The 26,535-nt window shown below is 44.7% G+C and overlaps 1 protein-coding gene across 6 annotated transcripts in view; it reads left to right on the top strand.

Annotated features, from left to right (window-relative positions):
- Pik3cb (phosphatidylinositol-4,5-bisphosphate 3-kinase, catalytic subunit beta) overlaps positions 1-25,891 on the top strand; it is a 105,124-nt gene extending 79,233 nt beyond the window's left edge. For 3 of the 6 annotated variants that reach the window (XM_017595943.3, XM_017595946.3, XM_017595947.3), the window contains 11 exons: positions 1,285-1,406; positions 2,329-2,472; positions 4,401-4,500; positions 8,557-8,735; positions 9,996-10,105; positions 11,447-11,525; positions 17,111-17,278; positions 18,951-19,074; positions 21,771-21,916; positions 23,290-23,422; positions 24,473-25,883. In XM_017595943.3, the coding sequence (XP_017451432.1) occupies positions 1,285-1,406; positions 2,329-2,472; positions 4,401-4,500; positions 8,557-8,735; positions 9,996-10,105; positions 11,447-11,525; positions 17,111-17,278; positions 18,951-19,074; positions 21,771-21,916; positions 23,290-23,422; positions 24,473-24,610 (1,443 nt within the window). In that variant the 3' untranslated portion in view covers positions 24,611-25,883. 6 annotated transcript variants of the gene reach the window in all.
- The last annotated feature ends 644 nt before the right edge of the window (positions 25,892-26,535 follow it).

Raw genomic sequence — 26,535 nt, 5'->3', positions numbered from 1 at the left:
GAACCAGAGTGAGCGGTTTTGTTGTTTAGGCAGGGTCTTACCCTGAAGCCCTGGCCTGCCTAGAACTCATTGTGTAGCCCACACTGGCCTCACATTCACTACATCCACCCTTCTCTGCTTCCCAGGTGATGGTTTGAAGGCATGTGCCACCATGCATGGCACACTCGATTTTGAGATTCTGAAGGAGCATCCTCTTCTCCCTGTAATCTAATCCACACAGCTCTCTACACTGATCTTGCCCAGGACTTTGCTATACAGGATACTCAAAAACCCAACAGGAGATAGCAAACACCAGAGAGCAAGGTTTTATCAAGTGTTGAACTTTGATTTGATTGCCACAAATCAAGATTTTTTTCCACCTTCAGTCAGAACAAGTTTTATTCCCAGTCATCTGTCCCTGTGAGACTCTGCCCTGTAATGTATTAGACCGACAGAAAGAGGACTCTCCACCTCACAGTCACGGCAGAGTTCCTCTTCAGAAGACCTGGTGTGGCTTCAACGTCTTCACCTGCAGCTCAGCTCTTGCTCAGGGCATCTTGGATGACAGTCAGTATCCGGACACCTGGCTGCTGTCTAATGTCCAGTTAGCACTTGTGATAGGATTTATTAGCCATTAAAAAGAATGTAGGCACTAATCAGTTCTTGTGGATTACTGGCATTTATTCTCATTTGAGGAGTTCAAGTGTGTTCTGGTCAGTAAAAAAAATCTGTAGTAATAGATTTCTTTAAAAATTCATTTAAAAGCAGATGGGCTTGGTGGTGTACTCAGTACTCAAGAGGCAGAGACAGGCTGAACTCTGAGTTCTAGACTAACTTAGTGTACAGACTGAGTTCCAGGACAGTTGGAGCTCCACAGAAAAACTCTGCCTCAGAAGAAACAAACAAACAAATACACACACACACACACACACACACATGCATACGTACTGAACTTTGTAATTTGTAGTGAGTTACTGACTCTCTTAGTATATCTGTCTTAGCTTGAGACTTGACCTATTTATTTACACTTGTTTTGTTCTTAAGATATGCAGTGGCTGATCTCTGTAGACACCTGCAGTATCTTACTCTGTCTTCCGTACGCACATAGTAACCTCTTAAACTTATATACAACTTTTCAGAAACAAAGACAACCTTTGTTAGTCTGCATTTGCCAGAATGTTTGAGGCATCAGTAATTACATTTTTCTTTTTTTTTTTTTTTTTGACTCATCTTGGTTCCCATGTGCCAGGAAAGATAAGTTACTTTTGTCCACCAGACTTCTGACCCAATTTTAATTTTAAACAGCTTCAGGCGCTCCTGCAGATTTGGCCCAAACTGCCACCCAGGGAAGCACTGGAACTCCTGGATTTCAACTATCCAGACCAGTATGTCCGAGAGTACGCTGTAGGCTGCCTGCGACAGATGAGGTATCTCTTTTAGGATAAGTGATGGGTGGGTAGGGAAGACGGTGGCCCCCTGAATGTTGCATTAGTAAGGTAAGGGCCTTGTGAAGCTTACGCTAGCGCCCTCTGCTGGTTCTGCAGCACAAACTTTGCTGCTGTATGCCAGGCCACTCTTCCTTTTACTACTGCACAGAGTTCTGAAATCTCGGTGTCCAAGTGCCTGCCTAGGCTAGCCCGTGAAGCCAACATTTCCAAAGGGAGCAGCCGTGCTTGTGTCCCCTCCTTCCTTCACCACAGCCTATTAATTACCCAAATAAGAAGGGTTGGTAGTCTATGATGGAGACTATTTGTTTATTTTCTCATGGAATCTACCCTTGAACTCACTGTGTAGCCCAGGCTAGCTAGTTCTCAAACTCAGACTGATCCTCCTGCCCCCAGTCCTGGCTATGTTCCCTCCTTGCTTTTAAGATCAGCTATTTTAGTTTTGGCAGAAGAAACTATGTAACCTCTGTAATAGTCTGAGATGTAAAATCCTATGAATAGGAGAAGCAGCCTCCCCCTTTATAGTTGTTTCTAGTAGCTGTAGGGATAAGTGGACATGGAGAAACGTCACCATGGAAGCCTTATGTCCTTATTGACCCCTCGAACCTATCTAAACAGAGAATGAGAGAATTCACTCCACCACATGTCCTCTGAACACTGATACACACACCACATACACGCCACACACACAATAAAAAAAGTTATGTTAAAGTGGCCATTTGGGGACAGTGGGCAGGACTCCTGGCAGATTTCATGTGTACTCACGTGGTACAGTGACTGTAAACATGTGATAAGCCTGGTCCAGGAGACCCAAGCACGTTAGCCATGTGGAGTGTGACAGATGTAGGGAGGGATCATCTTCTGGCACAGGTGGCTGAGTTTCTCTCCCTTTTGTTTCTTTCAGTGATGAAGAACTCTCTCAGTATCTTTTACAGTTGGTGCAAGTTTTGAAGTACGAGCCTTTTCTTGACTGTGCCCTCTCCAGATTCCTATTGGAAAGAGCACTTGACAACCGGAGGATTGGCCAGTTTCTGTTTTGGCATCTTAGGTAAGTGTGTCCTGTTCCAACTTGATACCATTATGTGCTCTAATAACTAATGTGGCGTGATGTCAGACACGCAGTGGACTAGCCAGAAGCGCGCTGGTTTCTGATCCATCCCTAACATTTACACTCTCTGCTGCCGCCTCTTACTTTTTAACACCTAAATTCTGTTTTCATCATTTGGCAAAGTATTTCAGGTAAGTTTTCTATGACGCTTTCTAGATTTTTAACTAAAACTAGTAACCGTTATAACATTTTCTAACAAACTAGTTTTCATTTAAAAATAGTGATTTAATATTTTTATTTTGTGTGTGCTCTGATCAAATCCACCCCACCCGCTTTCTTCCAACCTCTACTGTCACTTTTCCCTCCCAACTTCATGTGTTCTTTTTAAAAAACTATTTTTAGTTTATGTACATTGGTGATTCTACTGCATGTATGTCTGCTTGAGGATGTCAGATCCGCTGGAACAGGAGTTACAGACAGCTGTGAGCTGCCATGTGGTTGTGGGATTTGAACTCAGGACCTCTGGAAGAGCAGCTAGTGCTCTTAACCACTGAGCCGTCTCTCCAGCCCTTATTCTATGAGTATGATTGCTTTACCCGTATGTATAGGCACGCTTGTATGTTTTTGATGCATACAGTGGCCAGGAGAGGGCGTTGGGCCCTGGAACTGCAGTTATGGACAGTTGTGAGCTGCCATGTGGGAACTGGGAACACAGCTTGGGTCCTTTGTGAGAGCAGCCCATGTTTCTAAGCACTGAGGCGTGTCTCTGCTTCAGTTTGTGATTGCTGTTATCATCACTACTGTTACTGAGTGAAGTCAAGAGTCTTTATGTACTGTTAAATTGTGTTATTTACATGCTTATGCGAGTACAGATGGATATAGGGGCTAGAGGCCTAGGATCTCCCTGAAGCTGTTGTTAGCCGTCAAGTGTGGGTCCTAGGAACTGAATCAGGGTTCTCCACAAGAGCAGTGCCAGTGCTTAACCTCCCAGCTACCTCTCCAGCCTGTGTTTGTTTTGTTTTCTTTGTAGTGCTAGGGCTTCACGGCAGAGTCTGGCACATATGTAGTCAGTTTAGTCTTCGTTACCATTCATTTGCATACTTCACTGTTTTAATATAAGTTTATCAGGGAAAAATGCCTTCCTTCTTTTTGACAAGCTTTTGAAGGACTTATGATCTCTGTAATACTATGGTATTAATTTTAGCAGATTTTATCTACTAAAGCATCCTAAAGTGGTTTTTTTGTTGGTATATTGGGCTTTTTTATTTATAGTTTGTCTTCTCATCCAATTCAGTACTATTTTGAACCCCTCAGGGAATGACAACATAAATATTTCATATTTTTTCCCTCCTCATACATGTATACCATTGTTTGAGAGAGAAAAGAAACCTGGGGCCAGCACGTTGCTTCAGTGAGCGATGGTTCCGCCCATGCAAACCTTACGAACTGAGTTCAGTACGTGGAATCCACATAAACGTGGAAGAGGAGAACCAGCTCTCCTCAGTTGACCTCTGACCTCCATGTGTACCCATGGCTTGTGTCCCACTCCCATTATGCACACGAACTCAATGACAGTGGGAAAGGGGGACAGAGAAATGGTTATATTGATGGCTCATTGACCACAGCCAAATAGACTTCTGTTCCCACCTAATTCTTTCCAAATACCTAAGTTACATTTCCTTTCCCTTTCAAAAGGCAGTTCAGGGGAAATGTGGGAATATTAGTTTTCTTCAATTAAAGAATTGACTAAGATCCCCTGACTTCTGAGTCCTAACTGGGATGTGACCATCTTCCTGGTAAGTGCTTGGAATGGACAGCTCGACTGGTTGGCATCAGAAGAGCATTTCCTAGCAGACTAGAGGTCAGTGTCTGTTCTCCACGCTCTAACGTGTTTGGTTGCCAACCATTTCAGTATTGCTTTGCTGCAGGTCAGAGGTGCACACTCCTGCTGTGTCCATTCAGTTTGGTGTCATCCTAGAGGCATACTGTCGGGGAAGCGTGGGGCACATGAAAGTGCTTTCCAAACAGGTATGAGCTTCTGTTTTAATTCAGTTTAGCACATGGCAATCAATTGAGTTTATCAAATGGAATTTCTCCAGCCACATATTTCACTGCCCTTTCAGTAACTTAACCTGATCAATACCTTGTGGGAATGAACTGAGTCTCATGAAGCTCAGGATGGCCTTGAACTCACTATTTAGTTGAGGACCACTGTCAGGAGATCCTCCTGCCCCAGCCTTCTGAGTGCTGGAGTCCACAGCACATGGCGTGGCGTCTAATTTATGCCGTGCTGGGGAGGGAGTGGACTCAAGGCTCTGAGCAGGTTGATATGCAGGCAGTCCACCACCGAGCCATTTCCCAGCCTTTAGCTTTTAGAAAAACCTGTCAAGATAAGTTTCAGCTTAGCATTAAAGCATACCTCATATTTCTATGTTAATAGGATGCCCTGCATTTTAATAGTCTGTCTGCGTTCCTGATGGATGTAAGGGAGACAGTCTTCTAACTCAGTGCTCCATAGCCTGTGTTCCTGATGGAGGCAGTCATTCTCCTGCCTCAGCGCTCCATAGCCTGCAGTACTCAGGCAGTGTGCTTTAAAGCTATACGACCCTTTAGTTTAGTGTTTCTGATTCATATGATTCACCACATCTTTTAGACCAAGGTATAGTGTGGTATAAACACACGATTTCTGTAGTTCACAATCCTTGTCACCTTTTCAAGCTCTACCTTCATACAATGTAGCACGCTCTTGCAGTCCAGAAGTGTGGCAGATATTACCATTAAGTTATTAAATTATTACCCTGTGCCAAGAACTCATACTGTTTTCCGTGTGCTGTCTGACTGTGCTCCTGATACTTAACCATTATGTATGTAAAACACAGGCTGCCCTTGAGCTCGTGATCCCCTCCCCCAAGTGCTGAGAATGTAGAATGTCCTTGCTCGAATATGAGCTGGAGAATCTTCATTCACACCATGAAACGGCATCAGTGATTCCACAAGGTGGAACCCAATGCTCACAGTAGCCTCTTCATCTGGTCCATTACCCTCTACTCCACCACCCTCTACACTGGGCTCCTCATTCCCACCCTCCCCTCTCTGCCTCCCTTCCCCAGCACAGCCTATGAACATTTGATAAGTTATTTGATAAGTGATTTTTTTCCACTCATATCATTCTCCTCTTTAAATCCCTAACAATAATTTTTCATAACACTGACAATCTAGATTTTTCTATCCAGGTTTATAAGGTCCTGGTGAGTTGCTACATGTTTAACCTTATTTTGTGCCTGTTGGCTCTCCGTGCTCAATTAGCAAGCATACTGCATATCCTCTTGGTTCTCTGGGAGCATTTAGCATGACTCTTCCAATGAGACATGCATACCACCCTTCCCTTCCCCATCTCCCTCCCCCGATCCCAGGTCCTTTTGCACATAGGCTAGCATTCTATTGCTAAGCTCCAGCCCCAGCCCCTTTCTCTTTTTGTTACAGTATACACACCTATGTGCAGATAGCCACAGATGCTAGAGTACAGAGTCAGACCCCCTAGAGCAGTTTGTGAGCTGACCAGTGTGAGTCCTGGGAACCAGACTTCAGCCCTCTGCAAACACACTTGACCTTTGAGCCATCTCTTCAGGCCCAATCTCTACCTCGCCCCACCCCTGTTTGTTTGTTTGTTTGGGGTTTTTTTTGTTTTTTTTTGTGTTTTTTTGTTTTTAAGTTCTATTTTGAGTGAGACAAGGTCTCTCTGAGTTGCCTAGGCTGGCCTGGAGCCACCAGGACCAGCCTTTACTGTTTTCTTGACTGATAAATTATAAGACAAAGACTCTACCCTTTCCATGGTGGGCTTGGCGCTCGGGGCGGAAGTCAGAGGGTGACTTGTTAGAACGGCTCTCTCCTTTCACTACATCAGTTCCAGAAATGGAACTAGGCTCTTCAGGCTTGGCCACAGTACCTTACCTACCGAACTACTCTGCCAGCCCACCATGGTATTTTTGTTATCCTTATAAAGTTATAAACCGACAATTGTTGAAATACTTAAAGTATTTTATGACTTACGGCCACTTAGGATGCTATTCCAGGAAAAGAATATTAGCACAGTTAGTTAGCAGTGGGGCTCTACCAACTGTACAGACGTGGGAGACAGCCTGGTTTGAAATAGTTCAGAGAGGTCTGGCTCTCTTGTTGCCAGCATTTGTACAGCTCCCTAAGCTGTTAAAAAATGGAGTGCCTGTGGTTTTGACAGATGGCTGACTTGGCACGCACTTGCCGTCTTGTCTTTATCATTAAGCTGCCGTCTTAGTTTTCTGTATGAGCAAGGTCTCAGCCAGTCTTTGAACCACATGCTAGGATCCACATCCATTTATCGTCTGAATGGTTTTCTTGCACAGAAGACAAATTTTAAAATGAAAACATGATACAAAATAAATACTCTGATAATGGGATTGCAAACCAATGTTCCCTACGTGTACCTCATCTGTTTGACAGTTTTCTTTATGTGTGTTTGCTATTATTTATTGTTCCTAGTTTTAATGACATGTAAAGTTCCTTCTAGTTTATGGTTATTATTATTCTCATGAGTTTTATATAATATAATGCGAATGGACTCCCAGTTATTAGGTGATAACAAGAACTTCTGTGGGAAGAGTAAGGCGGTATCTCTGTTATTGCCCTGCCTGGTCAGGAACTTGCTACGCAAACCAGATTGTTGTCTGACTTGTAGTTGTTGTCCTGCCTCTGCTTTCGAAGTACTGGGATCATAGGTGTTCATTACAACTGGCTAACGTGGGTGTTTATTGTTTCATTGCTTGCTTGAGTGAGTGAGACAGGGTCTCACTGTATCCCTGGCTGACCTGAAACTCACTATGTAGACCAGGCTGGCCTTGATCTCACAGAAGTCCCTCTGCCTCTGCCCACTCCCGTCCCCACTCCCCCAACGATGTATACAGTAATTAAAAGTGTGCACGACCATGCTTGACTAAAGTAGCTTTTACAAATAATTGCTTTGGATCTAGTTTGCCATTGCTGTGCTGCAAGTACAAAGGTGTTTGCTTGGTTTTGGCTTGTTTTTTTGTTTGTTTGTTTGTTTGAAAGCCAGAGTTTTCCCAGATCTGAGCGATGACTCAGTAGTTACGAGAACTTGTCCTTGTAGCAGACCCAGGTTCAGTTCCCAGTATCCATGTCAGGTGGCTCATGATCACCTGTAATTCTGGGTTCAGGGCATCTGGCACCCTCTTCTAGCCTCAGTGGATACCTCCATGCACATGGTCCACACCCATATACACACTTAAAAATAAGACAAATCTATTTCTTTTTTTAAAAAAGCAAGTAAAAAAAATTTTGAGATAGCATTTCTCTGTGTGGCTCTTGTTGTCCTGGAACTCATTTTGTTGACCAGGCTGGCTTCAAACTCAGAGATCTTCCCATTTCTGCCCCCTCCCTAACCCCCAGGTACTGGGATTACAGGCATGCACCACTGTACCCAGCTTAAAAGCAAGCAGTTTCATCTCAGACAACAAATACCTTGAATTATAATCTCTTCTTGTTGTCTTGACGGTAGAAAGAAACCAAGTGGATTTCAGACAGGTGACCACAGGGATCTCTGGGCACAGAAACCATAACTGCAGTTCCTAGAGAGGCCGAGCAGCCTGGGCTACATAAACAGCCATGTCTAAAACATACAGGAAAGCACTAGGCACCTTAGCACTTGGTGCTGTTCAGGAATGGTGGATGGATTTTGCACAGATCCCTGCCCTGTGGTTGGGGCCATACTGAGCAGGCGAGATCGAGGTGTTCCGAATCCCATCCATGAAGTGTAGAGTTGAGCACAGGTTCACACCTATCAGGAGCACCCACAGTCTATGCCTGCTTACTTTTCTCAAGTTTATAACATGTCTTTTAATGAAGGATTTAAAAGCGATATCTTGACTAATAAATGATAATGACTCACTGTTTGTAAAACCCTTCTTATACTCAGGGTTTTTACTTCAATTGATTGTGTGTGTGTTTGGTTAGAGCTACTGATGAATGTGACTGAATAATATCATATTTTTAACCATAAGTGAATTTGGGGATGGGAACCTTATTTTCCAGGTTGAAGCACTCAATAAATTAAAAACTTTAAATAGCTTAATCAAATTGAATGCGATGAAGCTGAACAGAGCTAAAGGAAAGGAGGCCATGCACACGTGCTTAAAACAGAGTGCCTACCGGGAGGCGCTCTCTGACCTGCAGTCACCTCTGAACCCATGTGTCATCCTCTCAGAGCTCTAGTAAGTGACTGTCTCTGCTCTGCACTATGAGTAGCCTGTGGGACTAGCAATGCAGAAGAGGCTCTGAGTCAGGGAGTTAGGGAAACAGTGGGGCTGGCTGTTAGCCCAGAGAAGTCAAAGTAACTGGAAGGAAAGTATTGAGCCTCCAGATTTATATTCATTAGGCTGTGTAGCTATAAGCTAGGTTTCTCTATGAGGCTAGTATATTGCAAATTAATTTCTTTCAATTTATATAACTTAAGTTATATATGTTAGTTTTTTAAAAGATTTAATTATTTTTAATTTGGGAGGAAGGGTACAAGTACATGAATGCAGGTGTGGCCGGGGCATCAGATCCCCTGGAGCTTGGGTTAGAGGCTGTTGTAAGCTGATGACTTGGGTGCTGGGAACTGAACTTGGGTCCTCTCTAAGAGCTATATATGCTCTTAACCACTGAGCCATGTCTCTAGCTCAAGTTAGTTTTGATAACAGGTCTTACGAAGCTCAGGCTAGCCTTAGACTCTCTATGTAGTCCAGGCTGGTTTTCAAAACACAATCCTCCTGCCTACCTAATGCAGGTAACACAGGCAGCGCACCACCATTCCTGACGGTACTATCTATCACTCTCTGAGAATTGAAAATCCTGTATGGGCAAAATGTTGGAAATCACAACACATTATTTACTGACTTTCCATTTTAAAATGAAATTTAAATGCACCTCTAAACTGTTTCTCACTTTTCATACAGAGATGGAAGGTTATAATTTTTGTTAACAAAAGTATTCAGAATTGATCCCTCATTATGAAATCAAGGGTCTGGGCTAGAGGTGTGGCTCAGCATTTAAGAGTCCTTTGTTTCCCAGCGCTTACTTCAGGTGGCTCACAGTAGCATGGGACCCCAGCACCAGGGACCCGGTGTCCTCTTGTGTCCTCTGTAGTCCCCACATACACACATACACAAAAGTGTCTTTAAAAAGAACCATTGCAGTCCTGATTCTAATACAGCAGTATATTCTAATCTTTAACCACTACTAAATGCAGTCGTGTTAAGAAACTATAAAAAACAAGGGATTACAGGCAGAGCCAGAGGAAGGTCAGTCCTGGGCTTGGGCTTTGTCCCTCCGGGCATCAGTGTCTGCCAACCAGAGCTGCCCTCGGGTTCCTTACACAGACGATGCTTTCTGACTCTCACCCGAGAGGCTTGCAGGCCTGGTACCTCAGGCCTGTGCATGGCCGTGCACACTGTTTGGTGAAGTGGCTGACTCCTCCTTGCTGATTTCAGTGTTGAAAAGTGCAGATACATGGACTCCAAGATGAAGCCGCTGTGGCTGGTCTACAGCAACAGGGCCTTTGGAGAGGACGCGGTGGGAGTGATCTTCAAAAATGGCGACGGTGAGTCCCGGGATGTCCCAGCATGTTGGAAAGCTCACAGGGTGAGCTCAGCACACCCCGGGATCCCCTCCTTTTTTCCTGGATGGAAATCACTTGTACAGTTTATTTACTGACCTCATAAGCCTTGCATTTTGCTCTGTAAAATACAAATGGCAAGTCTTTGGATGAAAAGCCTGTGAAAGGCAAGGGCGTCTCCGTGTGCATCCTGTGTGCTGTTCAGTGACAGCAGCTTTGAAACCATTGCCAGAACTGCATGGTTTACCTCAGCTGGTGAGCCAGGCTTTGTAAGGAAATGCCTCTCAAGCCATCCAACAGCCAAAGGCAGCCCTGGCTGGTCAGCTGTGTGGCCACCAGCAGCCCTGTGTCTGACGAGCTTGAGGTTCTCCACCTCAGGAAGGTTATAGCATCTTTGCACCAGAGTCCTTAAGGGGGTTTGTGAGAAATAACTTATTTACACATGCTCGCAATGTAGTAGACGTTCAGGTGGTTCACACTGTGGAGACAGCTTACCTTGTAGTACAAGCCGGCCTCAGACTTGTGATCCTGACTCAGCTTCCCCAGCGTTGGGATTACGTGAATGTTCCAGCATGCCCTACACTCAGAATATAGTATTGCTAAATATTTTACTTCCCATCCAAATAGTATGAAGTAAAGTAGCTTGTTGTTACTGTGACATGATTTTATCTGAAAGTACTCTTTGGGGGAGCTTGGGAGAAGAGGGAGAGGGCTACATACTCACTAGGTAGCCAAGAATGGCCTTGAACTCTGCTGACCCAACCTTTCACACCTCCCAAGTGCTGGGGTTACAAGTGTGGTCATCATGTAGGCTGAAAGTATTCTCTAACTTTTATTATTTATTATTATTTTGGCCCAAGATCTCACGATATAGCCAAGGCTGGCTTTAAAATTGTCTTCATGTTCCGACTCCTGAGGGCTAAGACTGGAAGCTCTCATGGAGAGGATCATAAATAGATTCAACCCCTACAGTTTTCTGGACTCCTAGTGCACTAACCCGAGTGATCCATAAACGCTTTCCATGCAGTATTAAAGGCAGGAGAAGTTGACATGTGGCATGTGTAGTAGAAGTAGACTTTTATAGTCTCCCTGCAGCGGGCACAGCACGTAGTGCATGGGAAACGGCTGAGATTCTACTTTCCCAAACCGCACAGGGACATGCCAGTCACTGGGCCTGTTTGATACAGCGAATATGGCAAGATTAAAGTTGGAGGGAAAGCACAGTGCGTGGTAACGGTCTAGTGAGTCTGACCGAGTGCCTGATACTGAGTTAGAGGGCGAGGGGCGTAAGATTGCAAGTGTGTAACGTAGCGGGTGTCTCCTTAGATTTGCGGCAGGACATGCTGACCCTGCAGATGCTGCGCCTGATGGATCTGCTGTGGAAAGAAGCTGGCTTGGACCTGCGGTGAGCCTTCCAGAACAACGTTTACTTACTTCATGCTGTCCCCTCCTGTGGAGCGCTGCCCTCCTCTATCCTAACTGCTGTTCATAGTAATAGTTAATTGGGCCCTTTACAATAGTCATTGCCATATTGGAACCTCGTCAGACAGAAGACTGCATGTGCTCGAGGTTCCTGAAAAAGGGCAGGTTTGGACTGTGTGTAATGCAACTTGGGCAGACATGCAGAATCACACGCCAGGTTAGTTTTGAGCTTGGTGGAGTTGGTTTGAGGTGGGGTCCATTATGGAGCTCAGAGTAATGTTGAACTTACTCTACAGGCAGAGATAGCCTTGAATTCATCATCCTCCTGCTTCAGTATCCCAAGTACTGGGATTCTAGTCATGTGTCTTCACACTGCTGAACTCTTTCTTTTTTTTTTTTTTTTTGGAGCTGGGGACCGAACCCAGGGCCTTGCGTTTGCTAGGCAAGCGCTCTATCACTGAGCTAAATCCCCAACCCCACTGCTGAACTCTTTCTAAGAAGATCTGAAACTGTTATCTATATTGGCTTCACTCTGGGGGCTTCACATGGGTCATCGCCTGCAAACCTCACAGTTCCGTGTGGGAAGAACCAATACAGTAGTGATGTTAAAGCAAAGGTTACAAAAATACTAAATAGTGCCCAACTCAAATCCAGGATTGTCAGGACTCTTAGGTTGATCGATGTCTTTCTATTATTTTATTGGCCTATCAAAGTGAGAAAGTAGTATACAATGACATGTCCAGTAACCCTTTGTTTGCCAAAATATGACAGTACTCAAAATACCTAATTTCTTACTTTGTGTTTTCTTTTAAACATTTGTGTGTATGTGCACACGTGTGCACATTTATGTACCATGGGGGCACATGTGGAGGTCAGAAGATGGCTTTTAGGGCTGGCTTCCTCCTCCTGTAGATCCTGTAGATCGAGAGTCAGGCTGTCGAGTCTGACAGCAAGCATTACATGCACTGCCTTATCTCACTTGTTCTCTGCTACCTTGTTTTGTGTTTTAAAGGAAGAGTCTTTGTTTTCAGACTTCTAGAATGTACTTTTCCAGTTTCCTTAAGTTAGAACAATCTAGATCTGAATTTGTTCCCTTTTGTTGAAAATAGATTTTTTTCCCCTCAAATAACTTATCCAGATTACAGTTTCTCCTCTCTATGCCTCCTAGCTCCCCATCCCTTCCAGATCCACCCTTTTCTGTCTCTCATTAGAAAACAAACCAGCTTCTAAGGAATAATAGTAAGATAGAATATACTGTGATACAACAAAAGCTGGACAAAACAGACAAAGAGGAAAGGATACCTCCCCTACCCCCCAAGAGAAGCCACGAGAAATAGTGACCCATCTGCGCTCACAGTCAGGAGTCCCATGAAAATACTTAACTAGAATCCAGAATATGCTCAGAGGACATGTAGAGTCAGAGCAGGGGAAAATAACAATAAGATAAAACTATTTTTAAAATTAAATATAAAAGCCCTAACATTATAAGACAGCTATACCATTGAGTTCATTTCCTGTTGGCTGGACATGCAGCCTTCTCTTAAGAGTAGTTTGCTTCTCTGGTGAGACTCCCTCGAAGGAAACTAGATTTTCATTTTCACGTGGTTATAAATTGGAGATGGCTCTGGGTTAGGGATGGGAGCATGTGTCCACTTCTTTCAGCTCTAGGACCCTGCTCTCCAACGTAAAAAGAACCCAGCAGTCACCATATGTGATTTGTTTTGTTTTGTTTTGTTTTGTTTGTTGTTGTTGTTGTTGTTGTTTTGCTTAACCACTCATAAAGAATACAGCACACGTAGAGGTCCTTTTGTTGTTGTGACCAAATTCCTACCAAGAAGCAACTTAGGGGTCAGTGAGACCTCTCAGTGGGTAAACCTGCTTGCAGCACAAGCCAGTGCCTGAGTTCAGTCCCCAGTCGTCATGGCTGGAGGGTACAGAGAGAGGATTAGTTGTGCTGTGCAGAACAAAAAGGGGAAAGAAGAAAGGCTGCTGACTGACCACTGCCTCTCCTTTGTTCTCTGCTTTCTGATTCAGCTGCACAGGGTGAGTGGGCCCCTCGGGCTTCCAGGCCCTGGCCCCGGTGACTCCCCACACAACAGAACGAAGCCCTCTGAGCCATGAGCCCACATTCACCTTTCTTCACTCAAGCTGCTTCATGAGCCTTAATGTTTCCTTGTGTCTATGTGCGTTACAGTGACTCCTTCCGCCATGACATTTGGGGGTTGACCTCTGACCCCTCCCTTTTTTAAAGTGAAGTGTTTGGAGTTCTTTCAAACTCCTATCTCCTCCTCACAAAACCTTGACTGTTTCTATAAATACCCCTGCTCCAGTGCGCCTGCTGTGCTTATCTTCCTTCTGGGCGGCATGCACTCTTCTCTGTCAAGTATTTGGTACCTCCTATATGTTCCTATTTTAGTACTTGTAACAGTGTCCTGCTTCGAGTGACAAAAATGCATATGCTCCTTTAAATTTTCTCTGTGTGGTGTCTCTCTGGTGTCTTTATGTCAAAAGTAGAGCATTTATAAGGCATACGTATGCCGAGACGCCTTGTCTTTTTGAACAGTTAGCAGTCAGTTATTTTTTCCTGCCAACTGAAAAGTTGTCAACCTTGAGTCCGTCTGACATTTGGTAGACTTGGCAGTCATCTGTGCCCCTTGTCCCAGTGCTGCATGCCAAATAAAATGTGTAGTTGTCTTCGTCCACATCTGATTTTTGTTAGGCAGGCAAGAGGGGATAGGGACTCTGGACTATGCAGTGGAGCTTGTTCTATTTCCCTCACCCCTCAGAGTGCTGTGACTAAAGGTGGCTCTGCTGTGGGACTTGTTCACTTAAAGGAGACCATGCAGAAGTTAAATGTAAGATGTTTAATGTTATTGGTATTGGCGAGGAAGCATGTAAGAGTAATACAAATGCCAAGTAAAGAAGGGTTTGCATCTGACCCTTTACAGTTGGCTGAGGTACTATGCAGACTTGGATCTACATGGTAAAGGAGGGATCAAGGGCTATTATCTTCCTCAGCCCTCTAGTGTAGTGTGTCTCCGTCTAGAATCCATGCTCTCCCAGGAAGGTGGCATTGTCCTTAGGTCAGAGAGTGTGAGAAAGGAAGGTAATGTTAAAAGTGCTGGCATGTCCTTTATAAAGACTGTGCATGGAAGCCCAGATGTGATCATTGGGGTGGGGTGGGTCTCAGCTTGTCCCCAGCATGACTTCTGTCAAACTGTCTTTCAGATGAGGATGTTTTTTCCTTCCCATTGTAAAGCCCATCTTTAAGTCACTGATTGCTTTCATCGTTGCTTGCTTTTGAAGAGGAAGTTGTTGGACTTTTGCCCAGTTTGGGCTGTAAGAGGGATTCGAGGAGACTCAGGAAAGCAAGAAAGCTTACTTTAACCCAACACTGTTTGCTTTGCATGGGTTGTGTCACAGTAGGCTGACAGGCATTAGTAAAAAAAATTAATGTTCCTTAGCTGTCTTTTTTTTTTTCCTCTTTTTTTTTCGGAGCTGGGGACCAAACCCAGGGCCTTGCGCTTGTTGGGCAAGCGCTCTACCACCGAGCTAAATCCCCAACCCCCTCTTAGCTGTCTTTTAAAAAGAAGATATTAATATAGGTCTAAAACAATTGATTAGTATTTCAGTCTGCCAGAATGTCATCTGACAGTGTTGCTCTCATGTAGGATATAATAATTGAATTCTTTTTTAGAAGTAATTTTAGAAACTAATCCATCTCTCCTTTTATCTGATTGTTATACACACTAATGGAGACACACACACACACACACACACACACACACACACACACACACGAACTACATGTGAGCTTTCCAACATGTTGAATCTTTTTCTCACCTTGTCTGGGAGCCCTCCTGTCATCCCCCTTCAAACGGTCTTTAGTGAAATGTAGGGCTTTTCTAAGTTGCTCAGGTTGGCATTGATCTTACTGTGTAGATCAGACACGGCTTTAGCTCTCTGAGAAGAGGGGTGCGTATGGGGCACACAGAGGCCAGAGGACGAAGCCAGGTGTCCACCTATCTCTTTTTACTTTATTCCTTTGAAGAGGGTGCCTGGAGGTAGGTTGTTGGCCAGCAGTCCCCATCAGTTCCCCAGCCTTGTGTCCTCAGCACACCTGGCTTTTTATGTAGATTTTGGGAGATCTGAATTGAGGTCCTCACACTTACACAGCAAGCATTGTACCACTGAGCCATCTCTTTATCTCAGAGATCATTTTAAAATTTCAAGACTTAAATTTTGAATTATGTCTATTTGTGTAGTCTGTGCATGTGAGTGCAGTATCCTAGGACACCAGAGCAGGGCATTAGATGCCCCTGCAGCTGGAGTTAGAGGTTGTAAGCTGTCTGATGTGGGTGCTGGCAACCAAACTTTCATCCTCTGTAAGAGCAGCACATGCTGAGCCCTCGCCCTTGCCCCGTCTGTAGAGGTGATCCTGGGATAGCAACCACACTCACATTGTGCCTTGGGCTTCATAAGCTTGGAGTAGGAGCCACTTACTTCTGAAGCGAGTCTGACATCTGATAGAAAGTGTGCCTCGTACCTGCACCCAACCACTTATTGAGTCCATACGGTGTGTGTGTTGCTTGGTTGTTTGGGCTAAGGTCATATAGCCCAGGCTGGCCTCAGATTTGCTGTGTAATCAAGGATGAATCTTGCGCCAGGTCCCACCATGCCCGGCTTTGTTCCTATTGTCTGTATTAATTGAATCTCCCAAGACATACATTCCATTACCAACATACTCTTTTCCTCTCCTCTCCTTCCTTTCCATGAAACAAGTGTTTCATGGGACCCAGGCTGGCCTTAAACTTGCTGTGCAGTCAAGGCCAACCTTGAATTCTGACTCCACCCCCAATCTCTGGAAGTTCAAGCCTGTTTCACTGTGGCCAGCCCAAGTAATTCTTAAGAAACAATGACTTATCAACTTCAGGAATCTGTCCTTGGCTCCTACCATGTGGTCCAAAGGACTGAATTCAAGTCATTATTAGGCTGGGCATCAAGCACTTTCCCACTGAGGCATCCGCCTTCCCACAAGTCACTCTTTTTATAATTAGGTTTTAGAAAATTGGAGAGAGTTGGGTGTTGGTGGCAAGTGTCTTCAATCCCGGCACTCAGGAGGAGTTTAGGCCAGCCTGGTCTAGATGGAGTTCCAGGGCAGCCAGACCTACACAAGAGAAACCCTGTCTCGAAAAAAGAAGAAGAATTCTGATTCTGGGGCTTTAGAGTAAAAAGGGATGAGTTCTTGTTTGTTGTGTGCGCTCCTGTTCATCAGTGCAGGCAAATTGACTATTTTGTGAGCATGATTATACAAAAAAATGGTGCATTTAGCTACAACATTCTGGTAAACCATTCCATCTGTTGGCCCAAGTTTCATTCTCTAGTAGAAGGTAGAACTTCCCTTTCCATGTGGCATTACTAACTGATAAGCTGTCAATAATAAAACTCTTAAATTAAAGGAAATTGAAAAATTAAATTGAAAATTAAAAAATTTAAAGGAAAAGACTTAGAGAACTGATATTTCCTCTCATGGAGACCATGGCCCTTATGTCTGATTTTCCCTTTCAGAATGCTCCCCTATGGCTGTCTAGCAACAGGAGATCGCTCTGGCCTCATTGAGGTTGTGAGCACCTCTGAGACAATCGCTGACATTCAGCTAAACAGTAGCAACGTGGCTGCCACAGCAGCCTTCAACAAAGATGCTCTCCTGAACTGGCTCAAGGAGTACAATTCTGGGTGAGTGCCCTCTTCACCTCTTCACACGAACACTGACAGACGGTGGACACCAGACAGACAGAAGCCTTGACCTGATCGATCAGCCCTGCCTGTCTGCGTTGCCTCACGGGCCTTTATTAAAGTCGTAAGACTTCATGGCAAAGTACAGAAGCTCTTCAGTATGTCAGGGCGTGTTTTTTTTTTTTTTCTTTTTTTTCTTTTTTTTTTTTTTTCGGAGCTGGGGACCGAACCCAGGGCCTTGCGCTCGCTAGGCAAGCGCTCTACTGCTGAGCTAAATCCCCAACCCCAGGGCGTGTTTTTAAGATAGTGGAGTGAAGCTCTCTTTCTTGTTTATTTGCATCAACTTATGTAGTTTTGAGCTTTAGTTTCTCACGGGTTCATTCTTTTAAAAGATTTGTTTGCTTTGTTTAGTGTTTGGAGATGGGGCAGCTCTGTAGTGCTGTCTCGCCTTGAGCTCACCCTGTAGACTACAGAGATAGATAGGTCTTCTGCCTCTGCCCCTCGAGGGTTGGGATCAAAGGTGTGTGCTGTCATGCCTAGCCTCATTGTTATTTTAATTAAGTGTGCATGTGTGTCGGTGTGTGGGTAGGTGCACATGAGTACAGTGCCCATGGGGTCCAGAAGAGAGGTTTAGATGCCCTGGAGCTGGAGTTACAGGTGACTGTGAACCCCTTAATGTGGGTGTAGGGGACCAAACTCAGATCCTTTAGAACAGCAAATGTTCTTAACCACAAGGCCATCTTTCCAGCCCTAATAGGTTAATTTTATGATTAAATGAGTTTAATATAGTCTATGATCTCTCCAAACTAAAAGAAAAATATTTTAAATTTTGTTACTGGGTTGGGATATGCATTAGTTAGTGGAGTGCTTTCCTGGTATTTGCAAATCCCTGGGTTTGGTCCCTAGGACTGCAGAGTTGAGGGTGATACATGTCTGTAATCTCAGGATTCGGGGGTGGAGGCAGAAGACAGCCGTGAGACTGTCACGGAAATACTGTAAGAATAATAAGCATTAGTTCAGTTAAGGTGATGGACAGCACCACTATTCCAGGAAGGAAAGATCTCACTGTGAAGGAAAGCACTTTCCTAGCATTTTGGCCAGACACTTAAAATCAGATTTAAACGTCATCACTCAGGTTGTTCAGGGGCTTTCAGGAGAGAGCAGATCAGTTTTAGTCTTACAGCATGAAGAGTCTCTGTCCTTACTTCTAATTGAGGCTCCGAAGCTTGGATTCTAATCTGAGGTCAGCCTGACTGGAATGGCTTCCTCCTGTAACCCAGTGGTTAGGAGGCTGAGGGAGGAGAGAATTGCAATGGGTTTAAGGCCTGGAATGGGTTTAATGGCAAGTGGAATGGTGATTTTCATGCTAGCCTGGGCTATAGAGTAATACTTTGCCTTCAAAAAACTAAAAACCAAAACAAAAGCTGGTTCCCAGGCCCAAGGATGATCCCACAAGACCCATGGTGGCCTCTCTTAGGTGAACTTAAGCCCTGCTGAGACAGGGAGGTGCGGCTCAGGCTCTGCGAGCCTCAGCAGCGCCTGACCCGTCTGTCTGCTTTCCCAGCCCCATGTGCTCACTCGGCTCGGCAACTTGGTGCTGTGTTCTGTGAGCATCGGTGGTGCTCAATCTCATCCCACACACTGGAGTTCTAACTCCTGTGTCTGTCTCCAGGGACGACCTGGACAGAGCGATTGAGGAGTTCACCCTGTCCTGTGCTGGCTACTGTGTAGCCTCTTATGTCCTTGGCATTGGTGACAGGCACAGTGACAACATCATGGTGAAGAAAACCGGCCAGGTAAGCTGCACTGTGGAGGCGGTGTCTCGGTGATGACAACTCGTGTTTGTCTTCATGTGTGGTTTGTCTGTGGTCTGTGCTGACATTTACTTAAATGCTTAACAGTCGCTATTGTTTACAAGCGGCCTGTCTTTCATTGCAAGGATTTGCATTTGGACTTGATTTGATGATATGTATCTGTAATCACAGCACTCAGAAGGCTGGGGCATGACAGTAGCTCGTATGTGACCTTGTCTCAAGCTAAATAAGTGAAAATTTAAGAAAATAATAAGTTGGGGGCTTGAGAGATGGCTCAGCAGCTAAGAGCACTCCTTGCTCTTCCAGAGAACTCAGGTTCCTTTCTCAGCACCCACATGGAGGCTCACAGCTGTCTGTAACTCCAGTTATAGTAGGAGATGTGACACCATGTTCTACAGGTGTACTACAGGCACCAGACATACATACATGTAGGCAAAAACACTCAATGCAAATAAAATAAAAATTAAATAAGTCTTTTTAAAAGTAACCAATGCTGAAAAAATAATAAAACCAGTATGGAACCTGAGTGATCTGTTTTCTTTCTTAATTTAATTTGTATGTGGGTATCCTGCCTGTATGTATCCCCTGAACCTGGAGTTACAGAGGAGTTGTAAGCTACAGCCAGTGCTCTCAGCCACCGACCACAGATCCTTCTCCCCAGCCCCGAGTCTGTTTTTACATTTGTTTGTTCTGTTTTGTTTTAACTGTCACACTTGTAAGAGTTGGGAGAAATATAGGTACTGTCTTTCTGAGGTAGCTAGGGAAGCCAGGTGATGTGATATGATTCCAAACAAAAACTATTTAGATTGTTCATAAACAACCAGGTGTTATTTGTAGCATTTTTTTTATTATACTCGGGTGAAACAGTTGGCTAAGTTTTCAGTTTAGCTATGCTTGGCTGCTGACAACTAGAGGTATACTATAGTGGAAATCTCTAGGTTACCATGTAATGTAGCCCTGGGGTAGACATTAGCATGTGGATGTGGTGATAGCTTCGGGTCCCTGTGTAGACCAGGCTGGTTTTGAACTCTGAGATCTGCCTGCCTCCGAGTATTCCCTGAGTCTTGGGGTTGGAGGTGTGCACACTGAGAAACAGCGTCCCACACCTAGGAGATGCTGTGGGCAGCTGGAGCTTTGATACCTGTGTCTTTTATATCCAAACTTAGACTCTTAACTTGTAGTTACAAAGGGAGTACTTTGGCTTATACACTTCCCCCTGACACCCCATCTAGAGTGTTCAGAGACTTCTATAAATCTAGAAGTAAAAGATAGTAGGAAGAGAGTCCAACATGAATGACATCAACAGATGTAGGGGTGACGCAGTAAGGAGGACCGGTGTCCGTGCCCAACAGAGTTGAGGAATGGAAACCTGAGTTTCTTAGGAAGCCATGGAAGTGTCAGAAAAACTGAGAAACTAGGGGGACCAGCACAGCTCAAGGTAGATACACAGAAAGAATTACACGTGGGTTTGTGGGGAGCTCCTCACAGAGCAGTTGTCTTCTAGGGCAGCCCCTTCCCCCAGCCACCCAGAAGGACCTATAAGATATAGTTTAAGAAGAAACTGACTTTCTGACACTCAGACACTGGGTGCTTCACCAAGGCAAAGGTCCCAGGTTAGATGTGGATGGAAGCACAGTGACCAGCGTGTTCTGCACTCTGCAGAATGCTTGAGAATTGCGATTGCTTCTAGTGAAGGGATTTTCAGACATAGCAGCCTACATGCCAGAGTTAGGAATCAGAAAGATCAAGTTTTTTTCTTATGTTTTTAAATTTTATTTATTTTTATTTTGCATGGTGAGTGTGTGGGGTAGGGGGTTCTGGAGAAAGAACTGAAGTTGTCAGGTTTCATGGCAAGTGCCTTCCAAGAGTTTTTCAATAGCTATGTTGGAAGCTTTATAAGACAATAAAAGTTAACCTTTATAGCTTGAAGGAGGAGTGTGGCTCTAACGTTCAACAGTAAGCATGCAAGCAGGTATAAGGTGGAACAGACATTTTTTAATTACATTTTATTTTTGTATTCATGTTTGTAGAATGAACTCCAGTGAAGGTTTAGTAGGAAGCTCTTGAGCCCTCCTCCAGCCCTGGAATAGATTAAAAAAAAAAAAAAAAAGATGGGGCTTACCAGGTAGCCCTGGCTGTCTAGACCATGCTGACCTCAGACTCTCAGAGATCACCTGCCTCTGCCTCCCAAGTGCTGGGCTTAAACACATGTGCTACCACATCTGGCCCAGGAATAGACGTTTTGGAATACTCAAGGTCTCGAGCACTGGACCTCATCTGTACTGTTTTTGTTGTGTGTTTTTAAATGGGTTCTCACTGGTCTCAGCCGCTCATCCTCCTGTCATGGCCTCTGAGAATCGACATTATAGACCCATGCCATGTTTCCCAGGAAAAAGATAGCCACCAAAGCCAGTCTGAACCAGATATTCCCCTGAAATGTTTGCCATTTCCAGAGATAGCCCCGGCTGTTCTAAATAGGGTAAGAGGGTGGTGCAGCAGCATCTCGTGGGTGGAGACCGGAGATGCTAATGCCCAGCAGTGCCTGCCGTGGGCTCCTGTGTAGGTCTTGATCCGCTCAGGCAGGCCATAGATTATGTTAGGGCCAGCATTGCAGAAGTCATGCCACATAGGAATAGTCGAGACTCACTTGGAAAATAAAGTCCCATTTTATTTTACAGCTCTTCCACATAGACTTTGGGCATATTCTTGGAAATTTCAAATCTAAATTTGGCATTAAAAGGGAACGAGTACCTTTTATTCTTACTTATGACTTCATTCATGTCATTCAACAAGGAAAAACGGGAAACACAGAAAAATTTGGCAGGTGAGTATCGCCCTTGTGTCCAGGAGAAATATCTACCACTTCTGACCAGCCGACTCACGTTTCCTAACTCTTACTACTTTCCTGTTGGGTAAATACCCAACCGCAGCAGCTTACAAGGGAAAGGGTTCATTTGGCTCACAGTTTAGGGGTCTTGTGGGAAAGTTATAGGAGCAGGAGCTTGAGGAAGGGCAGGTCACCTTGTGTCCACAGCCAAAAGGCCGGGAGCACTGCATGTTGTTGCTTATCTCTCCAGACTCCCAGCCAGCGAGCGCAGCATCCAGGCTAACAGTCAGAGGCACGCCCAGAGGCCCGGCTCCCAGCTGCTCTAGATCCTGCTAGGTGGACAGTTAACACTGCGCTTCACGCTAACAGGACTGCTTAGATCTGGGAGACTCTTGGCAGATTTGTGTGTGGGGAGGGTTACACACAACAGAAGTGACCAGGAGGGAGACACAGAGAATGCTAGAAACTCCATGTCACTGCTTTTTATTGTACTTCCTGTTTCAGAACATTTTATCTCAAAACTAATAATATATTTGACAGGACAACAGGTTTTTTAGTATCATTCTGTGTGGGGAACAGAGAGGGAGCCTGGATTTGATGTAAGCATTGCTGCTTGAACATTCCCTAGAACTTATATCGCTTCTGTTTGTTCATCTTACTGTGGACAAAAGGCTTGAAGAGATGACTCAGCAGGAAATGGTGCATGCCACCAAGCTTGGGCTCAATGTTTGAGCCTCAGAATTCCGGCTACACGCGCGCGCACACACACACACACACACACACACACACACACACACACACACACACACTAGATAAATAAAGGCATGAATGTGAGCAAAAGTAAATGTGAGTGGAAGCAGAGGCAGATCAACAATGTGCCCAGTAAGGACTGATCATAATGCTTCTGGTTCTGTGGGAATTGGGTCAGATGGCTCTTGACCACTGCTGTCTTAAAGGGGGAAGAGAGAAAAACAAACAGGACTGCACATCATCAGCCTCAGTTTTAGGGACTGAAGAGAATGAGAAGCTGGGGCTTATGGGAAAGGCCTAGGAGCTGTAACTCACTGTTTTGTTTTGTGGTCAGCGATGTGGACGAAGGAGCTAAGAGGTCAGTAGGCGTGTGTTACGTACGTACGTATGGCCTTGCCTATGACTATAGAATCCTGATTATTTCTGGTTTGAAGAGAGACCTGTGGTTTTAGAAAGCTTGAATTATGTAAGCTATAGTCTGGGGACTATTTTCAGAGCAGCACACATGAGCCGAAGCTCACACGGAGATGCTCTGGCTCTAAAGATGTCTTGTTGTTTTCCTTTGCAAATGTCCCACCTCCCTCCAATGCTGTGCTCCTGGGGTGCTCCTTCAACTCAAGGTTCCGCCAGTGCTGTGAAGACGCGTACCTGATTTTACGGCGGCATGGGAATCTCTTCATTACCCTGTTTGCGCTGATGTTGACTGCAGGGCTTCCCGAGCTCACATCAGTCAAAGATATACAGTATCTTAAGGTAAAACTCATTTCTCTGTATGTTTGTTGGACTTTGTGGGCACAGGGCTCCGAGCCATTCAAAAGTCCAAATGTCAGTGGTGGCACATGCCTTTAATCCCTGCACTCTCAAGAGGCAGAGAGATAGGCAGCAGGTGGATCTCTGAGTTCGAGGCCAGCCTGGTCTACAAAAGGACTTCCAGGACATACAGGGCTACATAAAGAAACCCTGTCTCAAAAACCCTTTAAAAATTTTTTTTTTGTCCAAAGGGAACTGGCAAGATGGCTCAGAGAAGGTGGCCTGCTGCCAAGCCTACAGCTCTTGAGTTCAATCCCTGGATGCTCTAAACTGCACACATGCACATGCACACACATACATGCACATACACACACGTACACATCACTCATGCTCTTATACACACACAGGCATGGGCATGCACACAAAATCAATGTAATAAAGTTGTTTTATAAAGATGGCTTCAGAGATACCAACCTCCAGTCATCTCGTTAAAAATAGAGCATCCAAGGGGCTGGGGATTTAGCTCAGTGGTAGAGCGCTTACCTAGGAAGCACAAGGCCCTGGGTTCGGTCCCCAGCTCCGAAAAAAAAGAACCAAAAAAAAAAAAAAAATAGAGCATCCAAAGGGAGTGGAGCAAAGTTATTTCCTCCGGTGTTTACCAAAAAAAGTCAACAAAACAAAACCACAACAAAAATTGTGTCGTTCTCATGAAGGAGTGTGTAATGCAGGCTACCGTGCTGGTGTTTATTCCCACACACTGGGTCGGTAGCTGCCTGGCACTTTGGTTTCCACCAGTTTACCTTTGACCTTCAGTCATCAGAGCAGAAAAGCAGAGTGTCTTATAATAATTACATATTAATTCATTCTCAAAATCCCTTTGCTAAGTCCATGTTGTTATCCTTCCTTGGTGTTCATTCTGCCCTGTAGGTGACACATATGGAAACATGGAACCCTGACTGTTGGAGAAGCTGGCCACACCAGCATCTTGTAGATGACAGTATTTGCATGTCTCTATCCAGTGCATGATGTCACCACTTTTCTCTTTCTGTTTAGGACTCTCTTGCCTTAGGAAAGAGTGAAGAAGAAGCACTCAAACAGTTTAAGCAGAAGTTTGATGAGGCACTCAGGGAAAGCTGGACCACTAAGGTGAACTGGATGGCTCATACAGTTCGGAAAGACTACAGGTCTTAGCGTCCGCTCTGCTCTGCTGCACTTGCCTGTTTGTCTCCTTTCCATTTTGCACTTGCACTATTGAACATGACCCTGCGGGAAATGCCAAGGGAATGAAATCCTGAAGCTCAGCGTGAAGTTCAGAACACGGCATCCCACAGAAGCTCGTCTGAACCACCCCAATGCCCACCCTCTGTAACTGAGTGCTTCCAGGACTCATCATGAGTGTCAGCAGCAGCATGGAGGACCCTTTCCTGCTGACCTTGCACGCCGAGGAATGCTCCTGGGGACTGTTTGGGGTCTCTTCTCTCTTTTCTTCAGTGTTTGGTACCTTCCCAGAGAGGCATAAATACTTCTTTCCAGTGTTGACCAAGTGCTGCAACTCAGCCAGCAACTTAGCACATTTGGGGGCTGGAAACTGTTCTAAGAAAGGTATCTCCCTCTCCTTTTTAAATTGTGTGAGCTACAAATTACATTGATTATGTTGAACTTATTATTTTTCAAAGGAAATATTTTAAACCTGTGAAAACTCACTAATTTTGTTAATATTTATCATGATGGCATCATTTCAGCCAGACTTGCTGAGAATCTATTGGTGGGCAAATATAATATATATAATATATATATATATATATATATATGCTGCATATATATTTATAAAATTTCTAGTGGGAGTTCTATATAAAGAGATGTTTCTTTGGTAGTCCTCAGCCTTGTTTTACAGTTTTACAGAAGCGGAGCTTTTTCCTAAGTTACTTTTCGGTTAACTGTGGATCCAGTGCCTCCAGTCGCCTCACTACTGAGGCACCTATGAATGTGGCTTCTCTGTGTAGCTCTGAGAGTTCATCTCAGAGAACACAATACTTGAGCAGATGTATCCAAGGAAGCAAGCGAATGAAAAGGAATCTATTTATGGAATAAACTCGAAACCTAAATTTCAGTATTTTAGTAATATGCCAGCTGTTCTTAATGTATTTATTAAAATGTATAACATTGTGATTTTTTTCAACGGTATTAGTTCAAATGGAAGTGGATCCGCGCCACATGGAAGTCTGTAACTTACTTGTTGAGGTACCACACAGTTCGGGTGCTAGGCGGCGGGTGTGAGCATGTGCAATAGAACTACTGGTTTGCTGTGTACATGGACGTCAGGATCCAGCAAAGCTACTGCTTCTTCTCCAAAGACACATGGGAGCCCTCAGTCCTCAGTGGCACGGGAAACACAACTGAGTACTTGCCCTGAGACTTCAGTTTTCTATAGGAATTTTATTAAAGAGTGTTTAATTTTGTTGTCCTTCTGAATGTTCTCAGTCAAATAAACGGGTGGTTCCGGCTGTTTGGGGACATGTGGGCGTCTTCTTTTGGGGCACAGAGTCTTTGCAACCTGCCGCCACTGGACTCTCCCAAATGGCCACATCGGTGGACAAACCAGCCTCAGGAGTGGGCTGGGGCTCAGGGCCTCTGCCTAGCTCTCCCTTGCCTCCTAGCTCCACACGGACAGCCTGGGAGGTCTCTTGGACCAACGGGAGCCTAAAAGGAGGCGATGTTTTTGTCTGTTTGCTGTACAGCCTCATCTCCCCTGCCTCTGCTGTATCACATGTGTTCATGTGTGCGTGCACATGGGAAAGCCAGACAGTGGGGTTCAGTAGACACTGGCAGTGCGCTATCCATAGTTGCTGAATTGCTTGTCTGTCTCTGAGAAGATGGAAGGCTAGTCTAGAAGCTAACCACCTTCTAGAATGCACTAACTAAGCTGTTCTAGCATCCACTTAAACCAAGACTGATGAGCCATTGCCTTGACCAAGCCCGCTGTATTTTCCCTATAGCCTCAAATGCCAAGCTTGTTGTGTAGCACATTTTCTCCCTCGGGCTCTCGGCCAATTCCCAGACTCCCTCCAGGTTGGCTTTAAGACCTTGGTGTTGTTAGTATTTGGAGGATGTCAGGC

Source organism: Rattus norvegicus, chromosome 8, assembly GCF_036323735.1.
Source record: "Rattus norvegicus strain BN/NHsdMcwi chromosome 8, GRCr8, whole genome shotgun sequence".
NCBI lineage: Eukaryota > Metazoa > Chordata > Mammalia > Rodentia > Muridae > Rattus > Rattus norvegicus.
Note: the sequence above shows the minus strand (reverse complement) of the source record. Positions and strands in the feature narration are given on the sequence as shown.